Source organism: Hordeum vulgare, chromosome 2H (genome assembly GCF_904849725.1).
Source record: "Hordeum vulgare subsp. vulgare chromosome 2H, MorexV3_pseudomolecules_assembly, whole genome shotgun sequence".
Lineage (NCBI taxonomy): Eukaryota > Viridiplantae > Streptophyta > Magnoliopsida > Poales > Poaceae > Hordeum > Hordeum vulgare.
Window position 1 is genome coordinate 632,746,907 of NC_058519.1, and position 27,803 is coordinate 632,774,709.

General features: G+C 44.8%; 2 protein-coding genes across 2 annotated transcripts; both read right to left on the bottom strand.

Moving 5' to 3' along the window:
* Positions 1–9,912: 9,912 nt before the first annotated feature.
* Positions 9,913–12,550, bottom strand: LOC123428108 (endonuclease 4-like). The gene is made up of 8 exons (XM_045112276.1): positions 12,364–12,550; positions 12,105–12,276; positions 11,181–11,273; positions 10,939–11,078; positions 10,724–10,816; positions 10,576–10,643; positions 10,400–10,470; positions 9,913–10,310 (listed from the first exon to the last, which is right to left on the bottom strand). Exons 1-8 carry the CDS (start codon positions 12,472–12,474, stop codon positions 10,192–10,194), a joined length of 867 nt encoding a protein of 288 aa, XP_044968211.1. The 5' UTR covers positions 12,475–12,550; the 3' UTR covers positions 9,913–10,191.
* Positions 12,551–13,479: 929 nt separating this feature from the next.
* Positions 13,480–16,396, bottom strand: LOC123428856 (endonuclease 4-like). Its single transcript, XM_045112973.1, has 8 exons — positions 16,292–16,396; positions 16,141–16,222; positions 14,601–14,693; positions 14,368–14,510; positions 14,176–14,268; positions 14,040–14,107; positions 13,861–13,931; positions 13,480–13,749 (listed from the first exon to the last, which is right to left on the bottom strand). Exons 1-8 carry the CDS (start codon positions 16,394–16,396, stop codon positions 13,625–13,627), a joined length of 780 nt encoding a protein of 259 aa, XP_044968908.1. The 3' UTR covers positions 13,480–13,624.
* Positions 16,397–27,803: the final 11,407 nt, after the last annotated feature.

Sequence of the window (27,803 nt, forward strand, 5' to 3'; positions counted from 1 at the left end):
CATGCGACGTTCCCCATCAGTGGAAACAATAATAATTCAAGCAAACTAGCAAGGTAATCATGAACTTTCAAAATAACAAGGCCAAAAGAAAGTTATCCCTACAAAAGCATATAGTCTTGCTATGCTCTATCATCATTGCACAACGAATTTAAATCATGCACAACCCCGGTATTGGCCAAGTAATTGTTTCACACCTTAACTTTCTCAAACCTTTTCAACTCTCACGCAATACATGAGCGTGAGCCATGGTTATAGCACTATAGATGGTGTGGAGTGCGGTGGAGGTTGCAAGACAAAAAAGGAGAAGATAGTCACATTAACTAGGCATATCAATGAGCTGTGGAGATGCTCATCAATAGATATCAATGCGAATGAGTAGGGATTTCCATACAAATGATGCACTAGAGCTATGAGTATGTGAAAGCTCTTAAATAAAACTAGTGGGTGTGCATCCAACTTGCTTGCTCACGAAGACCTAAGGCAACTTTGAGGAAGCCTATCATTGGAATATACAAGCCAAGTTATATAATGAAAATTTCCCACTAGCTATATGGTGGTGACAAACCGAAAGACTCTCAATCATGAAGATCATGGTGCTTAATATGCACAAGTGTGGAAAAGGTGGTAGCATTGTCCCTTCTCTCTTTTTCTCTCATTTTTTTATTTGGTGGGCTCTTTGGCCTCTTTTTTTTATTTTGGTGGGCTTCTTTGGCCTCTTTTATTTCCTCACATGGGACAATGCTCCATTAATGATGATCATCACACTTTCAACCCAAAACTTAGAGCAACTATGACTCTATATGGAATGCCTTCGGTAGTGTACCGTGGCAATGATCTAGCATGGCATAGACATCAATGGAAACATCATGCTAGCTATCTTACGATCATGCAATGGCAATGTAGACGTGGTGGCACATGTCATGGTGGTAGTTGCATGGCAATATATCTCGGAATGACTTTGAAAAAGCCATAGTAGGTAGGTATGGTGGCTGTTTTGAGGGAGGCTAATGGTGGGTTTTGTGCACCGGCGAAAGTTGCACGGCACTAAGAAGATAGTGATGGTGGAAGGTGAAAGTGCATCTAAACCATGGACTCAACATTAGTCATGAAGAACTCATATACTTGTTGCAAAATTTTTATTAGTAATCGAAACAAAGCATTCAACGCATACTCCTAGGGGAAGGGTTGGTAGGTATAAACCATCGCGCGATCCCGACCGCCACGCAAAGGATGACAATCAATATACTAATCATGCTCACATTTCATCACATAGCGGTTCACCATACGTGCATGCTACGGGAATCACTAACTTCAACACAAGTATTTCTAGATCCACAACACATTACTAGCATGACTTCAAAATTACCATAACCACAACTCAAAACTAATTGAGATGAATCAAACTTCTCTAACTATTCAATGCACATGAAGGTTGAAGTTTTCCTATCCCTTTGGATAACTGCCCCTTTTGAGACTACTTTCAAAGCATAGATCAACTACCAAGCCACGCACCGATGCGCTCCAAAAGATATAAGTGAAGCACATAGAGCAAAAGTATCTAGCTCAAAAGATATAAGTGAAGCACATGTGAGCTGAATTGTCTACCAAAAGATATAAGTGAAGCTCGACAAAATCACGGTGTGTCCATGTATCTCTCTCTGGGTGTGCAGCAAGGATGATTGTGAAACAACAAAAAAATAAAAGACTCCTACGATACAAGACGCTCCAAGCAAAAACACATAACATGTGGTGAATAAAAATATAGCCCTAAGTAACGTTACTGATGGATTGAAGACGAGAGAGGGGATGCCTTCCTGGGGCATCCCCAAGCTTAGGATTTTATGGCATCCTTGAATCTCTTGGGGTGCCTTGGGCATCCCCAAGCTTGAGCTCTTGCCACTCTTTATCTTTTTGTCCATAAGAACTTCACCCAAAACTTGAAAACTTCACAACACGAAACTTAAACAGAAACTCGTGATAACATTAGTACAAGAAAGAAAACCACCACTTCCTTAGGTACTGTAGCAAACTTAAATTCTACTTGTGCTGATGTTGGGTTACTGTAATTTCAATCTTCCATGGCTAATACCCCCCAATACTATCCATAGTTTCATCAAAATAAGCAACCAACAAAACAAAAACAGAATCTGTTAACAGCAGACCAGTCTGTAGCAATCTGTATATTTCGTATACCCCTGCTACTTCAAAAATTCTGAAAAATTACGAATGTATGAAGAATTTTTGTAGATATAATCAGAAAAAATAATCAACTCAAAATCTCTTACAGAAAAAAAATGAAAATTCTTTCGTGAGCAGAAAGTTTATGTCTCTTCCAGCATGACCAAACGATCATCCCGAAGACTAATCATAACGGTTTTGCTTGACACAAACGCAAAAAGAAACACAAAAAACACAATCATAACAGAATTATGAAAGTGTGGAAAACACAAAACAGAAAGAAAAAGGATAGATTTGTTGGGTTGCCTCCCAACAAGCGCTTTTGTTTAACCCCCTTAGCTAGGCAAAAAGTGATGGAATCACGTATAGTCATCTTTGGTGCTCAAACCATAAGTAGCCATCATCATAGATTCATAAGGCAATCTTATTTTATTTCTAGGAAAGTGCTCCATGCCCTTCTTTAAAGGAAATTTAAATCTAATATTCCCTTCCTTCATATCGATGATAGCACCAATAGTCCTTAGGAAAGGTCTACCAAGAATAATGGGACATGAAGAATTGCAATCTATGTCAAGTACAATGAAATCCACGGGTACATGGTTCTTATTTGCAACAATAAGAACATCATCGATCCTCCCCATGGGTTTCTTGACAGTAGAATCCGCAAGATGCAAATTAAGAGAACACCCTTCAATCTCATGAAAACCAAGAATATCACATAAAGACTTTGGAATCGCGGAAACACTAGCACCCAAATCACACAAAGCATTGCACTCATAGTTTTTTATCTTGATTTTGATAGTAGGTTCCCACTCATCATGAAGTTTTCTAGGTAGAGAGACTTCTAGTTCGAGCTTCTCTTGAAGAGATTTCATCATAGCATCTACGATATGCGCGGTAAAGGCTTTGCTTTGGCTATAAGCATGTGGAGAGTTTGCAATGGATTGCATCAAAGAAATGCATTCAAACAAGGAGCAATTATCATAATTGAATTCCTTGAAATCCAAAGTGGGAGTTTCGTTACTACCCAAAATTTTGACTTCTTCTACTCCACTCTCCACACCTTTATCATCAAGATAGGTGGTCTCCGAATCATTGGGGCATTTTTCAACCAAAGTGGATTCATATCCAGCCCCTCCATAAGTAGGTTTGACACGCGAAAACAAAGATTCAAGAGGAGACACACCAAGCACTTTAAGATCTTCGTGATTTGCATCACTAGAACGCACCCTTTTAAACCATTCATGTCTAGCACGAATTTGGGCGGTTCTTTCTTTGCTCTCATTCACAGACATCGCATAGCTTTCAAAGTTTCATCCAAGTTGACCTTGGGAGGAGCGCATCTAACTTTCAAAGCATCAATATCACAAGACATCCTATCAACGCTCTTAGCCAAATCGTCTATTTTGAGTAGTTTTTCCTCTATGGACGCATTGAAAATCTTTTGAGAGTTGATGAACTCTTTGATATTACTCTCTAGATCATAGGGTAATTTGTTGTGATTTCCATAAGTGTTGCCATAGGAATTGCCATAATTGTTAGAGGAGTTACTAGGAAAAGGCCTAGGAACATAGTTTCCTCTAAAAGCATTATTGTTGCCAAAATTGTTCCTAACAACAAAATTCACGTCCAAAATAGCGTTGCTACTCTCAATCAAAGAAGATAGTGGCATGTCATTAGGATCTACGGTAGCGTTTCTACTAGCAACCAAATTCATCAACTCGTCCATCTTAGCACTAAGCGAGTTAATCTCTTCTATAGCACGCACCTTTTTGCTAGCAGGCGACCTTTCAGTGTGCCACTGAGAGTAGTTGGTCATGATATTGTCTAGGAGTTTTGTAGCGTCTCCTAACGTGATTTCCATGAACGTTCCACCTGAGGCGGAGTCCAAGATATTGCGAGAAGCGAAATTCAAGCCAGCGTAAAAGATGTGTATAATCATCCACAAACTCAAGCCATGAGCGGGACAATTTCTAATCATAAGCTTCATCCTCTCCCAAGATTGTGCAACGTGTTCATGATCAAGTTGCTTGAAATTCATGATATCGTTACGTAAGGAGATGATCTTAGTTGGCGGAAAATACTTGGATATGTAAGCATCTTTGCACTTATCCCAAGAATCGATACTATTTTTAGGCAAAGAAGAAAACCAAGTTTTTGCGCGATCTCGCAACGAGAAAGGAAAAAGTTTCAACTTAATCACGTCATTATCCACATCTCTTTTCTTTTGCATATCACAAAGCTCAATGAAGGTATTGAGATGGGATGCGGCATCTTCACTAGGAAGGCGATAGAATTGCTCTTTCATACCAAGATTCAGCAAAGCTGTGTTGATTTCATACGATTCCGCACTAGTGGCGGGAGCAATCGGAGTACTAATAAAATCATTATTATTAGTGCTCGAGAAGTCGCAAAGTTTGGTGTTTTCAGCCATGATGACTTCAACAAATAAACAAGCACACAAGCAAGCGAGAAAACTGGCAAAGGGAAACGGCAAAGGCAAAAGAAAACGGCAAAGGAGAAAGGCAAATGAAAACGGCAAATGTGAAGTGGGGGAGAGGAAAACGAGAGGCAACTGGCAACAAAAGTAAATGCAAGAGAAGAGTTTATGAGACCTACTTGGATAGATCTTGATTTCTCCTCCCCGGCAACGGCGCCAGAAATACTTCTGCTACTGCAACAAAAGACCTTCCAATGGCGCCAGAAATAGGCACGTCGACGGGAGAATACTTGGCTTGATCCTTCTGCTGCGGCTACGCCTTAAGGGACTTCCTGGGCAAGTATGCAAAGGATTTCCCCCGTGGCCTTGGAGCCTTGCGTTGGTGTTCCCTCGAAGCGGAAAGGGTGATGTAGCATAGCGGTGGTAACTATTTCTCTCAGTTTGAGAACCAAGGTATCAATCCAGTGGAGGAGTATCTCAACATCCTGCACAAACACAAAAGCTTGATCCCAACGCTATGAAGGGGTTGTCAATCCCTTATAGATTGATTGCCAAGTGAGAACTGAAAGCAACAAAGTAACAAAGCAAAGTACAAGCGGAGGTGTAAACAATGGATGTGAATAGACCCGGGGGCCGTAGTGTTTACTAGTGGCTTCTCTCATTAAAGCAAGTAGACGGTGGGTGAACAAATTACTGTCGAGCAATTGATAGAACCGCGCAAAGTCGTGACGATATCTATGCAATGATTATATCTATAGGCATCACGTCCAAAACAAGTAGACCGATACTTTCTGCATCTACTACTATTACTCCACACGTCGACCGCTATCCAGCATGCATCTAGTGTATTAAGTCCATAAGAACAGAGTAACTCCTTAAGCAAGATGACATGATGTAGAGGGATAATCTCAAACCAATGATAAAACCCCCATCTTTTTACCCTTGATGGCAACTACTTGATGTGTGCCTTGCTGCCCCTACTGTCACTGGGAAAGGTCACCACATGGTAGAACCCAAAACCAAGCACTTCTCCCATTGCAAGAATCATAGATCTAGTTGGCCAAACAAAACCCAAAACTCGGAGAGACTTACAAGGATATCAAATCATGCATATAATAAATCAGCAAAGACTCAAATATATATCATAGATAATCTGATCACAAATTCACAATTCATCGGATCTCGACAAACACACCGCCAAAGAAGATTACATCGGATAGATCTCCATGAAGATCATGGAGGACTTTGTATTGAAGATCCAAGAGAGAGAGAAGAAGCCATCTAGCTACTAACTACGGACCCGTAGGTCTGAAGTGAACTACTCACGAGTCATTGGACAGGCGATGATGATGATGAAGAAGCCCTCCAACTCCAAAGTCCCCTCCGGCAAGGCGCCGGGAAGGGTCTCCAGATGAGATCTCGCGGAAACGGAAGCTTGCGGCGGTGAAAAAGTATTTTCGAGGCTCCCCTGATTTTTTGCTGAATATTTGGGAATATATAGGCCAAGGATCTAGGTTAGGGGCGGCCAGGGATGCCACAAGCCCTGCCACCACCGCCTCCCTCCTGGTGGCGGAGTGGGGGCTTGTGGGCTCCCTGGAGCCCACCTGGCTTGGCTCAAAGGCCCCCTGATCTTCTTCCGTTCGGGAAAAAATCATTTCGGGGTTTTTATTCCATATGGACTCCATTCCAAAATCAGATCTGAAAAGAGTCAAAAACACAGAAAAAACACGAACTGGCACTTGGCACTGAATTAATAAGTTAGTCCCAAAAAAGATATAAAAGGTACATAAAACATCCAAAGATGACAAGATAACAGCATGAAACCATCAAAAATTATAGATACGTTTGAGACGTATCAACCCCTTCTACATGCGTGCCAAGCTCTTGGACGGCGCTGGGGACCGGGAAGTCGCGAGTTCATACCTCGAAGGCATCATTCTGGCGAACGCAGATAAGGATAACTTCCTCGTGCCTTACTTTTCCGAGTAAGTCATCCCCTCATCGCCCCGTAACATATGATTTCTTAGATTTTGATCGTTCTTTTTTTCTAACATTCCATGGCCACGTATTTCGACTCGGACCGTCAGTCGAAGAAAGACTACACAAATATCAAGAAAGTTCTTGATGATGTCCTCCCCGGCTACGCTAAATCTGGAAGCACCTTTAGGAAGCCAATTCTTAGGTATGGCAAGCACGTGTTCACCCACGTAACGACGTTCCCCTGCGTCAAGCAGCCGTCTGGCAGTCAAAAGGATGCCTACTACGCCCTCCATCACATGTGGGCGATCGTACGGGACCAGCATCACCGTATGCTACCAAATGATCTCAAAGAATGGGCCGCACGCTTGTCAGCAATCCAGGACGAGGACATCAGACAAGAATTCTTTCGCATCCAGTCGAAGTTGGCGGAAATCATCTATCAAGATGTCCTTGCTAGATCGGGGCAGTTCTACCTAAACTGTCAACCGTCCAACAGTGAAATTTTCACAACGCTACAAATGCAGGCTGACAACGACCGCACATTCATGACCATCACGAAAGACGGCGGTTTCATCCACGCTTCGGTCCCTGAGTCGAGTTGAAAGTACTGATGCTATGTTGTAATTAAACTTTAATGAACTTGTATGTCTCTTTAGTTTGGACAGTCGTTCAACTTATATGTGTAGTCGATGCTATTTATTAGTAGGACCATGAATCGTGCTATTAATGTGTTGCTTTTCTCTTCCGATCCTTTTGTTGCATACTTATATATTGCTTATATATTATCTGTGAATTGCTACTAACATTTTGTTTGTCTAGTGCATAGAGATGTCGTCGTATGTCGTCTACAAGGGTGAGGTTCCCGGAGTCTACGACGACTGGGAGGAGTGTCGGAGACAGGTTCACCGTTTCAGCGGTAACAGTTACAAAGGGTACACCACTAGGGCAGAGGCGGAAGCTAGATACGCGCGCTATCTAGCGGGAGAGATGGAGCGGAGGAGGAACCGGATGAAGATTAGTTTCATCGTGATGATGCTTATCGTGACCGCAACCCTCTTCTATGTGATGGTAGTTTAGATATCGACTTGTAATGTGAAGACAAACTCGCTACTCGCGGTCTCGAGACTTGTAATGTTCTAACTTTGTTCGTTATTTTGAATTCGGAGACTAATGTGATGAATTATATTCGGAGACTAATCTTCTATTGTATTCGATAAATCTGATGTTTATATGTTGTGCTGTTTATATTTTGTGCTATAATGTATTTTGTAACCTGTACAAATATCAGAAAAGAAAAAAAATCCTAATATTCATAGTAGTGGCGCACCAAATTGCACACTAGTGACGCACCAGGTAGTGCGCCATTAGTATCTGGATAGTAATGGCGCATCAGGTGGTGCGCCATTAGTGTCTGGGATAGTAATGGCGCACCAGGTGGTGCGCCACTGTTATGTATATTAACAGTGGCGCACCAGGGGTGCGCCATTACTATTTATTAATAGTGGCGTGATAATAATGGTGCACCTATAGTGCGCCATTAATAGACAAAGTAGGTGCGCCACTAATAGTCATTTTTTCTAGTAGTGCGTGTGGGCTGAACACCGTACAAACCCCTACCATTATCTATTAGGATAATGCTGCTTGTGTTGCACAAGTTCAGATGGGTTATGTGAAGAGTAACCTCACAAAACATATTAGTCCCAAGTTCTTCTATGGACCCGAATTGCAACAGATGAACGAGGTGAGAGTCTTGCATACTAAATCATCTGACAATCTTGCTGATATGTTCACTAAATCATTACCGTCATCGTCTTTTGAGAGGTGTGTACGTGGAATCGGTATGATGAGACTTAGAGAGATGCAAAGCTCAGGGGGAGAAACTTCACAAATTCGTCGCTGAAATCTCGATCCCGATGATTGAGTACTCAACCAGGTGGCTGAGTGGATTGTACTCTTTTTCCCTTGAGTGAGTTTTCCTGATGTTTCTCACCTAAGGTTTTTAACGAGGCAATTCGTGCAATACAACAACGTATACTATGTGCTCTTTCTCCATAATTTTTCCCACTGGGTTTTTCGGAGTTTTTGAGGCATGGATATACGGATAATTACCCAAGGGGGCGTGTTGGGGAACCGGGCCTGGCCCAGAGGCCACACACGAGGCGGTTTTGCTAGATAGCGTAGGAGGCACGCAGATAACCTCTCTCGTTCCCTAAACTCACGTTAGATGAGTACTTATCCCTTCACCCCATACCCCTATATAAGCAGAGGAGAGGTCATCATTGTAACAAAGACTTGATGATTAATAAAGCTTTGTTCCCCTCTTTACTTCTTCGTGTTCTGTGACTCTGTGTGTTCAACTACTTCGACTACTTCGTCTACGACGCTAGCTCCGCTCCGCAACCTTGGACCGGACTCGCCGGCAGGAGTTGCGGAACACTCCTTATCGTTGGAGTTTATGATGACCATCTCCTTGCGAGAGGAGCCGGTGGCTGTGGAGCCCTAGTGCCCCGGAGAGCGAAGGTGGCGGCGCCAAGAGAGTAATCAATTGCAGTCTCACTGGTTTCTCCAAAGGAGAACAATTCGTTTTTATGTAAAAAATTTAAGGCCAAACATTTTCTCAAACGGTTAAGCAAAAGCTTCAGGTTTTGAGTCTTATCCAGGTCATGTTGTATAAAAAATTTGTATCATCCATATATTGCAGAATGGAGAGTCTTCCGTCCACAAGATGTAGCACAACTCCCGCAAACTGACTTTCCTGCATGTTGCGATCAACCAGAATAGCTAACATATCAGCAACAATGTTAAATAATATTAGAGACAATGTGTCGCATTCACATAGTCCTTTTTTTCTCAAAGAAATGACCTACATTAGTATTGACTTTGACAGCCACACTACCTTCAATGACCAAATTCTGGAGTCACAAGCGTCATTTATCAAAGAAATCTTTCATTGTCACGCATGTTGATGGAACCACAATTTTACCTTGTCATAGGTCTACCATAGTGAATCTTGAAACTACTCCCCTCATATTTTCCCCATGGAACTCGTGGATAAATGTAGTGTGTCTCCTTTCCATAATAAACAATCTGAACTCTCGTCTGCTTTTGCACTCCGGATGCAAGTTTGGTTTATGGACAGAGTTTTATTGGTTAACTCAGAGCTTATTAGTGATTAACCTATAGATATCCAACTGGTTATGGTGCAACACATCGGCGACAATCTATCGAACTGGTTATGGTGCAACACATCGGCGACAATCTTTTGTGCAGCTCAAGTAGATTATTTTAGCAGAAATGAGAAGGTCACAATCACATGAAAGTAGATCGCTATCGTCTAGTGGAAATGAAAATGACACAATTGTGTCAATCAACAATACATCGCCTTACACGTACGTACATATAGGTACAATGATTTGCTGCGGCAGTACGTGTAGATACAAAGGTTTCCTGCAGCAGCGAATCTAAAGCCGTTTTGGTGGATGGATAACAAATCTAATCTCGAATTAGGTGATTTTGGCGAAGCTACAACGTTGGTCAGACAGGATGATCTTATTATACATTGTTCTCCCTTTATTTCGACGAAATTCTATCGATCAGATGCTCTGCAGCCTGCCGTTCCCGCTGAAGATCCTGTTGAGGATCGCCGCCAGCCTCACGCCCCCCTGAGCGAGCCTCTTCTGAACGACCGGCAGCGCCTTGAAGTAGTACTCATCTGCAGTCCAGTTTCAAAGAGATCTCATCACACTTGTTCCTAAGAAAATATATATAGAAGTTCAGTTTTGTACTAATCTGGTACGGTACCTCCTAGGGTGTCGTCCTGCTCGACGCCCTCGTACGCGTCGCATGCCAGCACCGCGCTCTCCTGGGCGTACCTGCATTTGATCGTTCGTTCTCAGCCGTCAGATTCAGCCTCTGAACATATGCATCCAGTTTAACGGTTGGATTGGATCGATCCTCGGGATGGCTGTTGAGCTTACTTCTCAGCGCAGGTCGTGGTTTTGCTGCGGCACGCCTCCCACTGCTTCTCCTCACTGGACCAGTCGTCCTGCAAGAGATCAACATAATCAAAAATTAAGCTGAAGTGATATAGTGCAGTGCAGAGGTAATTAACTATAGTGAACTTACGGTGATGTTGCGCTGGATGGACTCGATCATGGCGTCCTGGTCCTTGTCGAAGAAGTCCTTCATGGCCTGCGTGATCACGTCCGAGTCCCACACCTAGTTTGGAAAGGCAACACCCACCCGCGTTGATTAGGCATGCTGTGACTTAAACGATAATTCTCTACTACCAGCTAGGGTTGAATCATGGAGCTGGGAGTGCATGCATATGTGGGACGTACGTGGTGCAGGTTGCTCTTCCTCCTGTACCATCGGAGTTTGATGGTGTTGCCGCCGAGGTCGTCGACGTGGCCGCAGTGCATCGGCTGGTGCACGTCGCCCACGAAGTGCGCCAGGAACATCAGGCTCTCCGTCGGGTCAACTGGTAACAAAGCAGTTCATGTCAGTAGTTCAGGCATTCATCTTTTTGTTAGTATAAGTAAGTGAGAATGGGTGTCGATCGATCAGTGAAGCTCTTCCTTACATGGGCTGGACGAGTCCTGGAGCGCGGCGGTGTAGTTGTTGATGGCCCCGACCACGCACACGTTCTTGTTCCCCTTGGTGTCGTGGCAGTCCCCTGTCCAAGATGAATCGATCAGTAGCTAGCAGCACCCAAGCATAACGTGAGACAACACACGTGTATAATTCTAAATTCCGTTTCAGCGGCAATCGATCCACATATATGGATCGAAGCGAGTAGTTGCTCTTGCTTGTGAAACTCTAGCATCATGCATGCTTCGCTACCCCCACGGTGCACGAAACTCTACGGCTGTTGCATTAGCCTGTGGCGCATGCGCTCTGGCTCTCAGTCGATGACGACGGCATACGGACTACCTTGCCCAATCACACAAGCAAATATATACCCGATTTTTTCGCAAAAAATAACATAAAATAAATCTATACCCGATTGGCAGGGCAGTCAGCATGTCGCCGTCCAGTGGAGCTGACGATGACTCGCCGGCCGCAACTGATAATATTCCTCGTGAGATGCGATCCACCAAATAATGGAACTCTTGGCATATGCCTTTCTTATGTGAATGCTGAATTGCCGATGATGCAGTTAGCTGTAACCGCCACTGACCAGACACATGGATAGGTTGGTGGCTTCATCAGTCTACGTGAGCACGGGAAATAACGTGTCGGGAGGGACCTCTAGTTGAGCACGTACGTACGTACGGGCTCAAAGTCAAAGCGCGCCTTAACTACCGATCGTGACATGTTACTGTTACTACACAGTAATACTGTAGCGCATCAACTGGACTACCTATCTAAACACATTCTAAGAAAATTAGGAGTGTCTTTTTTTGGTGTGACAGTGAAAATAATAAAACAGCTGAAAATGGATGGATGCATGCATGGCTCCATGCATGGCAGGTTCAGAGGAGAGAGCGCCGGGGCGAGTACGTACTGGCGTAGCTGAACTTGCAGTCGCCGGGGGTGTCGGCGAAGTGCAGGGAGCGGGACCACCGGTACCGGAAGCGCTGGCTGTCCGCCCACGAGCACACCTCCGCGAGCTCGCCGTTGGCCCACGACGGGAGGAGCGCCTTCACCCCCGTCAACGCCTCGCTCGTCAGGAAACCCTGCACGCAAATGGAACAACAGCTCACTTTGCCGGCCTCTACCTACGGCGCCGGTGAAGTCAGAGGATGGGTCGGGGGTTCACGTACGTCGGCGATCTTGCAGGTCATGTAGTGTCCCTCCTTGCCCCACGCCTGCGCCGCCGGGGCCCTCGCCGCCGCGGCCACCAGGAGGACCTGAAGCAGCAGGAGCAACCCCATCCTAGCTTAGCTCAAGCTTGGCTCTCTATTTCTCTCTTGTGTTGCTTTCCTTCTTGTCTCATCTAACGTGTGTACTGCTCCCCTATTTATACATATACGTACACAATAACAGGCCAACCGATGGCCGCGTTTTGGGACTTGGAAGATTCCTTCATCCGATCCGCGATGCCTTTTGTCCAAGCAACAACCGGAGGAGTTTGAGGCCTTGAAGGTAGATGTATGTACTCTCCATGTGAGCCTCATGGTTCGAGTTGCTTGCGCCATGTGAGCGTCTCCATTATTGATGTGCAATTATGCCGGCGTGGTTCACATGCATGTGCCGCACGCAACAAACTCCGTTTCAAATTAATGGCAATGGCAATGTTAAGCAGGGATCGGATCAGAGTCAGAGCAACTGCTCCGGCCGGTTTCTGAACTCTGATTAGTAGCATGGTGGTGGGTACGTGCGAGCGAGATTCGTCGAGTTTCAGAGCTCCCGACGATGGATCTCTCCTCCGATCCGTTAGGTTAAAGAAAACAGGTTATGATCGGCTTGACGATCGACGACTAATACTTAAACAAAGCACCGATCGCAGCCCGTCGTAAACAATCTCTGAGGATAAGGACTGACGCCTTCACCAGCAACAAGCAGCATATGCTGTACTCCTATATATATTCCGTCAGACAGTGTTTGCAGCGTTTTCCCTGTATTTTACAAGTGTCGTCTGTGTCTCCCCCGCTACATGATCCGGTTTCTGAATGCTGACTTGGTACTTGCTCAGCACCAACAAACGACGACGACGACTAAAGGAAGTGTCTACGAAAGCACCGGCCGATGGCTGCTCAGCTCGTCCGTCCTAAACAATCTCATGATAGCATCAAGGAAAATACATGTACGCATGATCAGCAATCTCGTAGCTAATTCCAGTTTCCCATCAAAACAACAACAACATGGCTCGTGGCTGTTTTGCAGGGTAGAGATTGGATCGGGAGAATACGTGGGTGATGAAACTAACCGTAAATTTGTGATTTGTGATTTGATTGATTTGATGAAGCTAACATACATGGCCAAGAAAGTCATACGTGTGATTTTAAAAATCTTGTATTCTGCGACTAGTTGGTAGCTAACGCCGGCCAGTCCCTGTCTTGCTTGCTTAATTTCTGTCAGACTTCAAAGGCTCTGCAGCCTGCTGCCGTTCTTCCTGCTGAAGATGCGGTTGAGGATGGCCGCCAGCCTGACGCCTCCCTGGGCAATCCTCTTCTCAACAATCGGCATCGCCGAGTAGAAATATTTATCTGATACCATACATGTAGTTTTTATCCAAAGGCCAAGAGGATCATAAGTATCACGCCGTAAATAGGTCATTATTACTGAAGTTAACTTGGGACGATAACTAGTGGTGGCACCTTCTAAGTTGGAGTGTGGCTCAACACCCACGTATGCCGGGCACGACAGCTCCGCGCTCTCCTCGGCGTACCTGAGTGAATTTGCTTTCAGCGGTCAAGTTTCCGAAGATTCAGAATTACATGCCGTTTCCATTAATTGGATCCGTACAGTTTAGCATGATGATAGCTTAATTACGTACTTGTCAGCACAAGTTGTTGTCTGGGTACTGCACGCCACCCACTGGTTCTCCTCGGTGGACCAATTCTCCTGTAAGAAACAAAAAATTCAGTCAAAACTTGAGACTGATGCTGAAGCCTGCTTACATAGAGACGTACAGTCAGGTTGAGCTTGATGGCGTCGATCATGGTGCTCAGGTCGTCCTGATAGAACTTGTTCATGGCCGTCTGGATGACCTTGTCATCCCACACCTGAAAACCATGCACGCAGTGAACTCAACAGAGAAGACCAGTGCTTGGGTCCAAGTGTCCATGTTATACTCCCATGCTGTACTGCGGACGTGCTCCTACCTTGTGAAGGTCGGTGATGGCTATGCTGTACCAGGTGACGGGTATGTCGTTGCCGCCGCGGTCGGCGGTGCGGCCGCAGTGCATGGGCTGGTGGACGTCGCCTAGGAAGTGCGCCAGGAACATCAGGCTCTCCGTCTGATTATCTGAATGGTACACCATGCGATCTGCGGTGAGCCAAAGTTGTTGTGTGCTCTACTGCTCTGTCAGTAGTTTCAGTAAGTACATATGCTTACATGGGCTTGAGGAGTCCTGCAGCGCGGCGGTGTAGTTGTTGATGCCTCCAACGACGCGCATGTCCTTCTCCCCTTCCGGGCCGTAGCAGTCCCCTGTTTCATCAGGATTCAACCATAGAACCGGCGAGGATGCCTCGTTTAGCAAATGCTCTCAAGTTCCTAGCACATTTCACACCCAGCTTCACTAGAAACCGGGAGCGGGGCATGGTGATAATGGTTTAGAAGACATGGTTAAATTTATGTGCATTTTCATAATACATAAGGTTTAGGATGCATTGTATTACTTCTAGCAGCTAATTAATACTCCGTTGCTTTCTACTCCTTCAGCTAATAGGAGGTATTAGTAAGCTGATGAGCTATGCTTGCACTCTTCAGTTTTTTTTTTTTGTTCGCCCCCTAGCTGCTTAAATGAAAAGGCAGAGAACTCTCGTTTGGGTAAAAAAGAAAGAGAAAAGAACTTCACCAGGTTTCCCTTCAGTTGCTTTCTACTAATCCAAATCAAAGCCAGCATTGCTAGATCTTTCAAAAAAAGAAGCTAATCGTACATATTTCTTCCATTCAGGTAGAAATATTCAGACCGTTTTCATGTATGTTTCGAGCAATTAATGGATCAATTCGTTTGAAGAAATTAACGTTCTTAGACCACATAATCATGTGTGTCATAAAAAAAAATACGAACACGGCGAGTATAAGAGCATCTACAGCCGGAACTTGCAAATTCGGTCCATCAAACGTCCGTAGATGCGTCCGGTCAGTGACTGGGCATATCCGTCTTAGAGCAACTCTAGCAGACCCCGCATCCGTCCGGCCCGCAAAACGTGTTTTCAGTTCGCGGAAAAACGTCTTTGCGGGCAGGGGCGCAAGGCCACGGATGCAGACCCAGCATAACGGATCCGTAAAAAAACATATTCGTGGAATATGCTTTTTCAGACCCCGCGCGGGCTGAAATGTCCCCCCATCAAAAAGCATATTCGTGAAATATGCTTTTTCAGACCCCGCACGGGCTAAAATGTCCCCCCACCAACCGTTTCGCTCATATGCAGGGCACTGCAACGGCGAGGGGGAAACCCGCGAATGCGCGGGTTGGGGCCGAGATTTTGCCGTGCCCCGCAAAAATATTTGCGGGCCGGGACGGAATGCGGGGTCTGATCGGGCAGGTTTTTCCGCCCCGACCCGCATTTTGGCGATTATTTTTTGGATCGGGGCAGGATGCAGGGTCTGCTAGAGTTGCTCTTAAGCCCCTACTTTTTCATCTGTGAAGTCGCATCTTTCATATTTTGTCTCATATGTCCGGTCAGTTGTACGTAATTGATGAAGAAGAAGAGAGAGAGAAAAAAGAATGAATAGAAAAGGAGAAAATATGGTCTGGGGTTGGGTCGCGTTCCATGTGGCAAACTGACCTCACATGTCCAGACGTGTCCGCGAACCCTCATATTGTCTCCATATTTAAGATGCATATGAGGGGTGTCGGACAGTCCTAACGTTTAAAATAAGTTTGACGGATCCGGTTGAATTGATTTTTTATGGTTAATGATCGGACAGGTTGTCTTCGCGAGCTCGCCGTTGGTCCACTCCGGCAGGAGCCCCTTGACCACCTCCGTCGCCTCGCTCGTCAGCAAACCCTGCAAGACCCAGTTCAGTTCGCGTGTCCATCTCTGTATTTTGTGGTGTGTACGTACGTACGTACGTACCTCGGCGATCTTGCAGGTCATGTAGTGGCCCTCCACGCCCCACGCCCTCGCCGCCGGAGCCGCAGCGGCGGCGAGGAGGATCTGAAGCAGCAGGAGCAGCGCCATTGGTGTGTGTGTGTTGTTGTTGCAGTTTCCTTTTTTCGTATTTGAAGGCAAGTCAGATTCATGGCGAGTCGTGTTCCACGCACGCACGCGCCATGGCATTGTCGCGGAGGCATTCAAGGGAGGGAGGGACCGGGCGTTGTTGCTTGGGGCGTAGCACTATGGGCGTCATCGTCTCTCAATCACACTCACAGCGAACGCTCTGGCCCGATCGGGCACCGTGTCGATTGCAGTTTTGGTCCTTTTGGATCAGAGGAGCATGGGCGGCTAGGGGCAGTTGCACAACTTGCCCTGTTGCCGTTCTGGGTCAAGTTCAACGAGACCATCTTTGTGGGTGGTCTTAGAGATTTAACTATGAATTGTATATAGAATAAATAAATGAATTTATATTTTATAATATATCTATATAAGTATGTATTTTTAGTGAAATCTGTAAAAGATCTTATATTTGTGAACAAAGGAAGTAGTCCACATGTAGCCATGTTGTAATGGTTTTCGCCGGTTTTTATCATTTGACTGAGTAATTGTCTTTTGCTTAATTAATTAATGAGATGGAAAAAAAATGTATTCGTTTCAAAAGGAAAAAAATAAAGCGAGTGACAGAGACCTAGCTGGTTCGAGCACGAGAGCTTGTCGCTTGGGAACGTATGGAGGTGCGAGCATTCTAGGACTCAAGATTGCTGTTAGATAAAACGAGATCAACGAGACACGAGAGTCACGAATTTTTACGTGGAAACCCTTGCGGGAGAAAACCACGAACGCACGAAGGCGCAATCACTATGAGGAGGAGTATTACAAGCACGAGACGACAGGCCGTCTTTAGGTGCGACTACATGGAGTATATATGAGGGACAATACATAAGAGTCCTTGGAGGATAAGTAAACGAGTTGTACTCGTACGCGTCGGTACCAACACAAAGGCCCACACCGATTGTACTACGCCTAGTCCAATACGGTAGAATTTGGATCACAATTTAACAATCTCCACCTTGAGCCAAATTCCCTCCAGTAGTCGAAGAAAGTGAATAACTCCATCCAAATCAGCTTAAACACCTCATGCGTCAAAGTCCATAGGACTAGTGAGAAATACCAACTAAGCCCGAGCAAAGCTCAAACTTATTGGTAGGAACTGGCTTTGTCATCATATCAGCTGGATTATCATGAGTAATTATCTTGCATACCTTCAAATCACCTTTAGCAACAACATCTCGAACATAGTGAAATCTGACATCAATGTGTTTTGTTCTCTCATGATACATTGGATTCTTTGTAAGATATATAGCACTTTGACTGTCAGAAAATATGGTAGGGCAAGATGAGTCTCCACAAAGCTCAGTGTACAAACCTCTCAACCAGATAGCTTCTTTGCATGCCTCAGAAATAGCCATATACTCGGCATCAGTAGTGGAACAAGCCACAATAGACTGCAAAGTTGCTCTCCAACTCACAGTACAACCACCAATGGTGAAAACATAACCTGTGAGTGATCTTCTCTTATCCAAATCACCAGCAAAATCAGAATCAACAAAACCAACAAGTCCATCTCCAGTTTTCCCAAACTGTAAATAAGCATTAGAAGTACCTCGCAGGTATCTGAAAATCCACTGAACTGCATTCCAATGCTCTTTTCCAGGATTAGCCATGTATCTACTAACAACACTCAGTGCATAAGATAAATCCGGACGAGAACAAACCATGGCATACATAAGTGAACCAACTGCACTCGAATAGGGAACTCTAGACATGTACTCAATATCTGCATCTGACTCAGGACATAAGGCTGATGATAATTTGAAGTGTGCAGCTAACGGAGTACTTACTGGCTTGGCATTATGCATATTAAAACGACGAAGAACTTTATCAATATATCCCTTCTGACTGAGATATAATTTTCCAGACGGTCTATCTCTGGATATTTCCATGCCAAGTATTTTCTTTGCTGCACCCAAATCCTTCATCTCAAATTCATTACTCAATTGCTTCTTTAGTTCATCAATCTCTGACATGATCTTTGCAGCAATTAACATATCATCAACATAAAGAAGCAAATAAATAGCTGAACCATTGACAGTTTTCAAATAAACACAGCTATCATAATTAGACCGTTTGAAACCTTGAGAGAGCATAAAGGTGTCAAATCTCTTGTACCACTGTCGAGGGGATTGCTTCAATCCATAAAGAGATTTCTTTAACTTACAGACAAGCTTTTCTTTTTCAGGAATAACAAAACCTTCAGGTTGTTCCATATAAATATCCTCTTCTAATTCTCCATGTAAGAATGCAGTTTTAACATCCAATTGTTCAAGCTCAAAATCATTCATGGCAACAATACTAAGTAAAGTGCGAATACAGCTATGCTTCACAACAGGAGAAAAGACTTCGTTATAGTCAATACCTGGAATTTGGCTATAACCTTTAGCAACCAACCTTGCTTTATATCTTGCCTCATCATTAGGAGAAACACCTTCCTTTATTTTGAAAACCCACTTGCAACGAATAGGTTTCTTCTCTCTAGGTAATCTTACTAAATCCCAAGTGCCATTCTTTTCAAGTGATTCCATCTCATCATGCATAGCAGGCATCCACTTATTACTATCACAAGAAATAATAGCCTCGGAATATGAAGAAGGCTCAACATTACCTTCAATTTCTTCTACAACAGATAAAGCAAAAGAAACAATATTGCACTCCTCAATTAACCTCTCAGGTGCATTAATACCCCGCCTAACTCTGTCACGTGCGAGATTCCAACTGGGTGGAACAATAGGCTGATTTGGAGTGACATGTTCATCATCAAAGACGGGTTCATCATGTGCATCAACATTTTCCTTATCAGAAATATCACCTGAATCGATAACATGCTCCACCTGAACAGTAGGCTGTTGTTCACTCTCAATTGGAACATTAGTAGATGCAAAATCATGTAACATAGCAGATTCATTAAAGATAACGTTCCTGCTAATAACAATCTTTTGTGTTTCAGGATTCCAGAATTTAAAACCTTTAACACCAGATTTGTAACCAAGAAAGATGCACTTAACAGCCCTAGGCTCCAACTTCCCATTATCAACATGAGCATAAGAAGTGCAACCAAAAACTCTCAACTGTGAATAATCAGCAGGTGAACCAGACCATACCTCAATTGGAGTTTTCTTATTAAGAGGAATAGATGGTGAACGGTTGATGAGATAACAAGCAGTGGAAGCGGCCTCAGCCCAAAAACGCCTATGCAAACCAGCATTGGACAACATGCAACGGGCTCTGGAAATAATGGTCCTGTTCATACGCTCAACAACACCGTTTTGTTGAGGAGTATAAGGAACGGTGTGGTGTCTGACAATGCCTTCAGACTTGCAATAATTCCCAAATTGCTTAGAACAAAATTCCATACCATTATCAGTGCGAAGTATTTTTACCTTCTTTTCAGTTTGTCTCTCAATTATAATCTTCCACTCCTTAAAAGCTGAGAAAGCTTGCCATTTATGCTTCAAGAAATAAGGCCAAACCTTTCTCGAATAATCATCAATAATAGTCAACATGTAACGAGCACCACCTAATGACCTTTTGCGAGATGGTCCCCATAAATCAGAATGCACATAATCAAGAATACCTTCAGTTGTATGAGTGGAAGTGTTGAACTTCACCCTCTTGTGCTTGCCGAAGATACAATGCTCACAAAATTTCAATTTACCAGTTTGATATCCTTTAAGAAGACCTCTCTTATTTAACTCTGCCAAACCAAGTTCACTCATATGTCCAAGACGCATATGCCAAAGGTTAGAAGCATCACAACCAGAATTCTTTGAAATAACTGGAGTAGCGTTACCTGAAACGGTAGAACCTCGAAGGTAATAAAGACCATTGGTCGAACTTGAGTCACCTTTCATCACAATGAGAGAACCTTTGGTGACCTTCAAAACGCTATCTCCACCTGAATACTTGTACCCCTTTGCATCAAGGGCACTCACAGAGATAAGATTTCTCTTCATCTTCGGAATATACCGAACATCTGTCAAAGTTCTGATTGTGCCATCAAACATCTTGATTCGAATGGAACCAATGTCTTCAATCTTGCATGGTGAATTATCAAAACCCAAAACGGAACCAGCAGCAGTAGTAGAATCAAAAGTAGTAAACCAATCTCTATGCGGGCACATATGAAAAGTACACGCAGTGTCAAGTACCCACTCATCATTGGTCTCAGCACATCCAGCAATAACAACAAGAGCATCATCGGAACTTTCATCACGAGAAACATTAGCAGAATTTTCACCTTGTTTGTTACCTTTCGGTTTGTATGTGCCATTCCTCTTTTCCTTGTTCTGCAACTTGAAACATTCTGAGATGTCATGCCCGTCTCTCTTGCAATACCTGCAAGACTGCTTCTTGTCTTTAGATTGCGACCGGCCCCTCTGGCCGTTCTTACTTTTGCCACGGTTTCCATTATGTGAGCTGTTCTCCTTTGTCCTGCCACGAACAGATAATCCTTCGGCTTGGGATGAACTCGAACCATCATGAGGCACCATTAATTTCATCTTCTCCTTAGAGTTCAAAGCTTCATAAACTTCATTAAGCGTGAGAGTATCACGACTGTATAATATGGTGTCTCGAAAATTGGTATAAGAACTTGGCAGCGAACAAAGTAACATTAAAGCAGTATCTTCTTCATCATACGTAACCTCCATTGCAGCTAGATCGGATATGATCTCTTTAAATTCTGAAATATGATTCAAAACGTTACCTCCCTTGGGTAACCTGTGCATGAATAATTTTTGCTTCAGATGCATCTTGCTGGTGAGATCTTTAGTCATGCAAATCCCTTCCAGCTTTAACCATAGAGCGGCGGCAGTTTTCTCGCTCAAAACTTCCTGCAAAATATTATTATGCAAATGGAGTTGAATTTGTGACAAAGCCTTACGATCCCTTCTTTTCTCCTCAGCAGTCCAATCCTCAATTCTATTCTTCCCAAAACTATCCAGTGCATCATCGTAGTCGGCCTGCGCCAACAACGCCCGCATCTTGACTTGCCATAGGGTAAACCTTGTGTCACGGTCCAGCAGCGGAAGATCGTACTTCATGGATGCCATGAGTAGATAAATCTGTGTACACAAAGTAGTACAGGCCGGTAGAGAAAATTCCTGACAGAATTAATATGCAGAGCAAAAAAAACTAGAAACAGTAGCACCTGGTAGCTGAACGTAGCAAGGGAACAAGTAAAACCAAAAACAACCTGTAGCCTTTTACGTGATGAGCTACAACCTCGGATATTTGGTTGCGTGGAGCAGCAGAAACTTGCGGTAACAGCGGCTTAGCGGCGGCTTCGGCCAGGCAGCGCCTCGGTACTTGGGGCAACCAGCAGCGGCAGCACTCGGCGACTTAGGAACAGCTGGGGCCTCGATCGGTACTCGGCGGATCGACCGGCTGGATCGGTGGAATCGAGGCGGGGAACAGCGGCGGCCTCTACTGCTTGCGGCTGTAGCGGCTCGACTTATATGACGCAACCGCAGCAGCACGAGTTCCTGTCGGTCTCGGATCCAAGGACGCGTGCGACGGTGCACACGTCGGAACCCTAGTTTCTCTCGTCTGTGGAAATCTCGTATCAACGAACCTTAGCTCTGTATACCACTTGTTAGATAAAACGAGATCAACGAGACACGAGAGACACGGATTTTTACGTGGAAACCCTTGCGGGAGAAAACCACGAATGCACGAAGGCGCAATCACTATGAGGAGGAGTATTACAAGCACGAGACGACAGGCCGTCTTTAGGTGCGACTACATGGAGTATATATGAGGGACAATACATAAGAGTCCTTGGAGGACAAGTAAACGAGTTGTACTCGTACGCGTCGGTACCAACACAAAGGCCCACACCGATTGTACTACGTCTAGTCCAATATGATAGAATTTGGATCACAATTTAACAATTGCAAGGAGTCGTGGTTTGCATGAATCGCACACGCGCAGCATGTCACGTCCCCACTCCCATGGTGGGTCCGTTCTGAGCAACGGACCAGCCTTGTGCTCCACGCACGCGCCATAACATTTGGTGCCGAGGAATTCAAAAGGGAGGGGCCGGCGTTGCTTGGGAGTAAACATCGGCATTTCTCGGACCGGACCGGGTTTCGGGTGTCATGGATCTCTCCATCACCCTCACAGCGAACGCTGTGATGGATCCAATCCATCAAACCGATCAATAATCCTACATCTATGTGACCACCTGCGTAACCTTAATTTTTCTAAAGGCGTGTACAATGCAGGTAGAAGCTAAGGTGCTACTCTTGTTCATCCATCTAGATGTTTGACAATGAAATTATGGTTTAAAGATGAGTGCATGCTCGTGTATGTGAACAACTTTGATTGTACTTTATTAAGAAAATGATTCAAAACAAAAGACGTACAATACAAATACAGCCTCAGCGGGCCCACATCCCCTTTGTTTCGGAGCTGGTAGACGGCACGGCGTCACCTAAAGCCCCATCTCCTGTATCTCACCTTTTCCTTTCCTTTCCTCCTCCTTCTAATTTGTGTTCCCTTCATCAGCCTAGGAATCTGTCTCTTCTACAAGCTTCACCTGTCATCTGCAAGCAGCATCTGCGTGACCAGCATGGCGTGCGAGCGTAGTTGGCATGAGGGGCAACAGGTCTGAGGCTATGCACTGCTCATGCCCTAATCTAGTTATCTTACTCCCCTCCTAAATTTCTTGGGGTGGGGACCGTGCCATTTTCTCTTCCAATCAAAGCATGCCAAACCAGCTCCTATGTAACTTTACTTCGAATATCTACCTAGATGTAGCAAAGTTTATCAACCGACCGAGCAACTATGCTCCACGCACGCGCGCGCCCATCTTTAAACAGCTCTCTGGGCCAACCCAAAGAATGCACTATTTTTTTTAAAGCTTGAAGACTTTATTTCTCAGGTGATCGATAAGTCATTTACAAGAGTTTGAGTAATAAAATCAGGGATCGTAGCGTTCCAGATAGCAAAACATTTTTTATTGAAATAATTCTTTGCTAACACATCGGCAACTTTATTTGCTTCTCACACACAATGAGTGCACACTATCTTTGCAAAATCCAGGGCTAGCTCCATGCATTCGAGCACTATAGCCACGACAAAACCCGCATGGTCGCCTCCCTGCTGAACATATTGTTGTCATATTCGATCATCAACTTCTTACACCAGATTCAAAATCGAAAGGTCGCACTGTTTGCACGCTAGCTAGAACAGCAGCAATTGCAGTTTGGCCGGCGCTAGCCCTCGCCATGGGCCGGCCGATCAGATCACCCACCCCATGATCACACCGTCCAATTGGCACGCACTTGGAACCGGTGCTTTTTTTTAACATGGTACAAACGCAAGTGTTTATATACACGCGCATACACTTATTTTTATAAACGCACACACGCACACCCTACCCCTATGAGCACCTCCGAGAGACTAAACCGGCATATCATCTTGAGATTTATGAAATCACCGTAGGCGCCTCGTCGTCGACGAGACCGTCTCCTTTCAATGAAAACGTATCGCCGGAAATCCTGAAATAAATCCAGGAATAATGCAAGCACCAGGATTTGAACCCTGGTGGGCTGGGGATACCACTGTCCCTCTAACCATCCAACCACAAGTTAGTTTGCACTTGGAACCAGTGCTTTGTATCGCCCTTCCCCATGCTTCACTTCTAGTCTCAACTCACAAGGAAAAAGTCACTTGGCCCCCGATTGAAGAAGTCAATAAATGATGAGATGTGAGTCACGAGGCATGTGAGGCGGCTACTACAAATCCTATCCACCACCTATCTGCCCCTCCCCCTCTCGCCGCCTCCTGGACACGTCAACCGGCAAAGCTAGTGTAGTGCTGACACCGTCGGGGAGATCATCTTCACGGCCCACGGTGAAGATTTAGAGGGCTGCTATGAGACGACGAAGGAGATGCAAGTTTGAGTGATCCACGGTAGGCGGTGCTCGATAGCAGTGTCGGTGAAGCAGACAGTGGACAAAGAGATTCATCGTGATGTTATTCAACGGTGTACTGCCCTATCTGGGCCACTCGAGAAGAGGGTGTTAGCACACCGTTTTGTACGGTGACGAGCTCGGAATCATACCCGGACCTATTGTGCAGCGGCATGAGTTATTTTTTCAAGTTTCTTTAGGGAGTCTTCGTATGAGGTGTGCTTCGGTAGACCCCCCCTCCCCCCTCACAAAACGTAGAAAAGGAAACGTATACCCACCTCATATTGTACAATACATGTCGCCGTACATATACAATATGAGGTGGGTATATATTATATACATACGGAGGCCTGTAGTATACCCACCTCGTGTCTGAAACCGGGAAAGGGGTCATACGAACCGGGACCATGGCCCGGCCGGCGCACTGGCCTCACGAACCGGGACTGATGCACCCATTGGTCCCGGTTCGTAACAGTACCAGGATTAAAACTCTTTCATCGTCTGGACCAAAGCCATGTTTTATACTAGTGATACGTTTCCCATTCTACGTTTTGTGGAGGGGGCTTTCTACCGAAGCAAAAGTGGTCTTCGTATTTGGTTTGGGCGGCGAGGCGGCAGCGTAGTCTCATTGTGTAACGCCCAAGATGCGGTCCTATTCTTATTTTGGCGCGAAGACCTCGACAGGGATAGAAACGCATCTCGTCATTTCGCAAGAATGGATATCGTTACAAGTACATGTACTGAAAAGATGAGTATAAGGAGTTGGCTTACACTCGCCACAAGTTACATCAGAGTCACATCAGTACAATACATACAATCATCATGCAGAAGAGCAGGGTCCGTCTATGGACGAAAACAAACGATAAAAGAACGACGTCCATCCTTGCTACGCAAGGCTGCCGGCCTGGAACCCATCGTAGATCGAAGAAGAAGAAACTTCAAATAGCACAATCAACGCGCTCACGTCAAAGTAACTCTTTACATGTACCTGTAACTGGTGTTCTAGTAATCTATGAGCCACATGAGACTCAGCAATCTCATTTCCAAAGGTATCAAGACTAGCACAGCTTAATAGGTGAGGTATGGTTAAGTGGTGAGGCTGCAGCAAGCAACTAAGCATTTATTTGAGGTGGCTAACTTACGAGTATAAGAACAAGAAGGAGATGATCTACGCACATCAGATGTTAACTGATAATGATCAACTGAATGTCCTCGATCGGAGAAGGAGCTCGCGAAAGAGGCAGTCATGGTTACGCACTCAGTTGGCAAGTTTTAATTAAGTTTACTTTAGGTCATCTAGAACCGGATGTTAAGCAAAGTTTCCACATTGCCACATAATCGCGGGCATGACTTTTTGAAAGATCTAACCCTGCAGGGGTGCTCGAACTAGTCCATCACAAATTACCACAAGCCGCATAGAAAGCCTCGATCACGGAACTCGTGATCTCCTCAGATCCCTTAGTGGAAAACCTCAACTCTGAGATAGCCCAAAGCATCACCGGAATCCCGATGCACAAGATATTTTGTCAAAGGTAAAACTAATCCAGCAAGGCCGCCCGATAGGATCCGCGTATCTCGTTCTTGGGACACGATAGATGGGTCACACTAGGAGTAAAACCAAACCTCGGGTTACCCCACAATGGCCCTGTAGTCTGCCAGTTTGGACCAACACTCATGCGGAGCACTGGCCCGGGGGTTGATTAAATCTCCTCGGGTTAATTACTCCCCATGTGGTTCATTAGTTATTAGGCAAATGTAGTCAAAATTGGGCATTACCAGACCAGTCTTAATCTAAGACGAATTATCAAGGGGGTCCCCATAACCACCCCGATCATGTTAGGAGCGTTCAATTATGGAATATAACACCGGTAGCCGAAACTAGGACGAAAAAGATGGAACAAAACACCAGGCTAGAAAACCGAGCCTTCCACCTTTTACCAAGTATATAGGTCCACTGAATTAAATAGAAATTAATATGGTGATATAACAAACAACCCATGTTTTCACATGGAAGCAACTGCACCTACAACTAGCAACGCTAACACATGGTTAAACAAGCGGTAACATAGCCAATCCGCGATTTACTAGGTTGTAGAAAGGTTGAAGTTTTTCATGACAATGTTGTGGGGCTGATATTTAACCGGTGGTAGGCAGCGAGACGTAACGATAAAACGAAATAACTAGCATGGCAATGATAGTAATGATATCTGGGGAAATGATCATCTTGCCTGAGATCCCGCTTGGACGGAGAACAACTCCGTGAAGCAGACGAACCAACGTAGTCGAATGGGTCCTCATATTTCGACACGCTTGCGGAACTCTATCGATACGAAACAAACCGGAAACAAGCATCAACACACGATATTCACCACGCACATGCATGATATGATGCACACCCTAATATGATGCATGTTGAGTTTAAATTATGCAAGACATGTCATCGCAATTCACAACAATCAAACACTACACGTTAAGTGAAGCTCAATATGCAACGAGTTGCATATTGACGAAACTTCATGTTTAATTATTTAGTTCACTCCCGTTTATTTCCACGACAATATTAAATGTTGTTAAACATGGCAAGGGGGTGAAGCACAAATAAACTACCTATCTAAGCATTTTAAATGAGGCTGGAAACGACATATTGCATTTCTGAAATGACCCATGCACTAACTTTGTAATCTGTCCAGATTTGTCCTAATCACATTTTATGTTTGTTAAACGGAAAAAAGTGGTTCACGTGATTCTACTTGTCATTCTAGTCCATTTACATATATGGCGCATTTTCAACAGAGCTACGGTTAATTAACTACGACCTAAACCGTTTCTAACACGTCGACACGCAAACAAATACAAATAGCACACTAAACAGTTTTAAATATGCATGAGGGTTGAATAATATTATTCTACACAAAATTCTAATCACTTTATATATATAATTTATCGCAATCTGACGCACGGACTAAAAGTTACGGACATTTGAAAATATGCATATTTCTCAAAAAGAATAAATCCGCAGGCTAGAAAAAAAATACTACGGGCCGAATCTGGTTGGCCCAACAAACTACAGAGACGCTCCATAGCTATTACGTGCCTCGGGCGCAATATAAGAAAAAAGAGGGGGATGGAGCTCACCTCGGGTCGACTGGGCCGGCTCGATGGTGAAGGTCGGCTGAGATGGGCCGAGGGCGTGGAGGTGGGCTGGAGCTGGGCCGTGGGCGAGGCGAGGCTGGTCCAGGAGGCCCATCGGTGAGGGAGGCTGCTGGCGGGGCAAAGCTGGATCTCGATCCAGATGCGAGGCGACGGGGGCGCTCGGCCGGGAAGAATGGGAGCGGGCCGACGGTCTTATGAACCCCGGCGAGGGAAGCTCGTGATCCGCTGGTTCCGGAGGAGGGCAGCCTGGGGATGGCCGAACCGGGCCGGAGGCAGGCCGGCGGCGAGGCCCAAGGCGCTGGCGG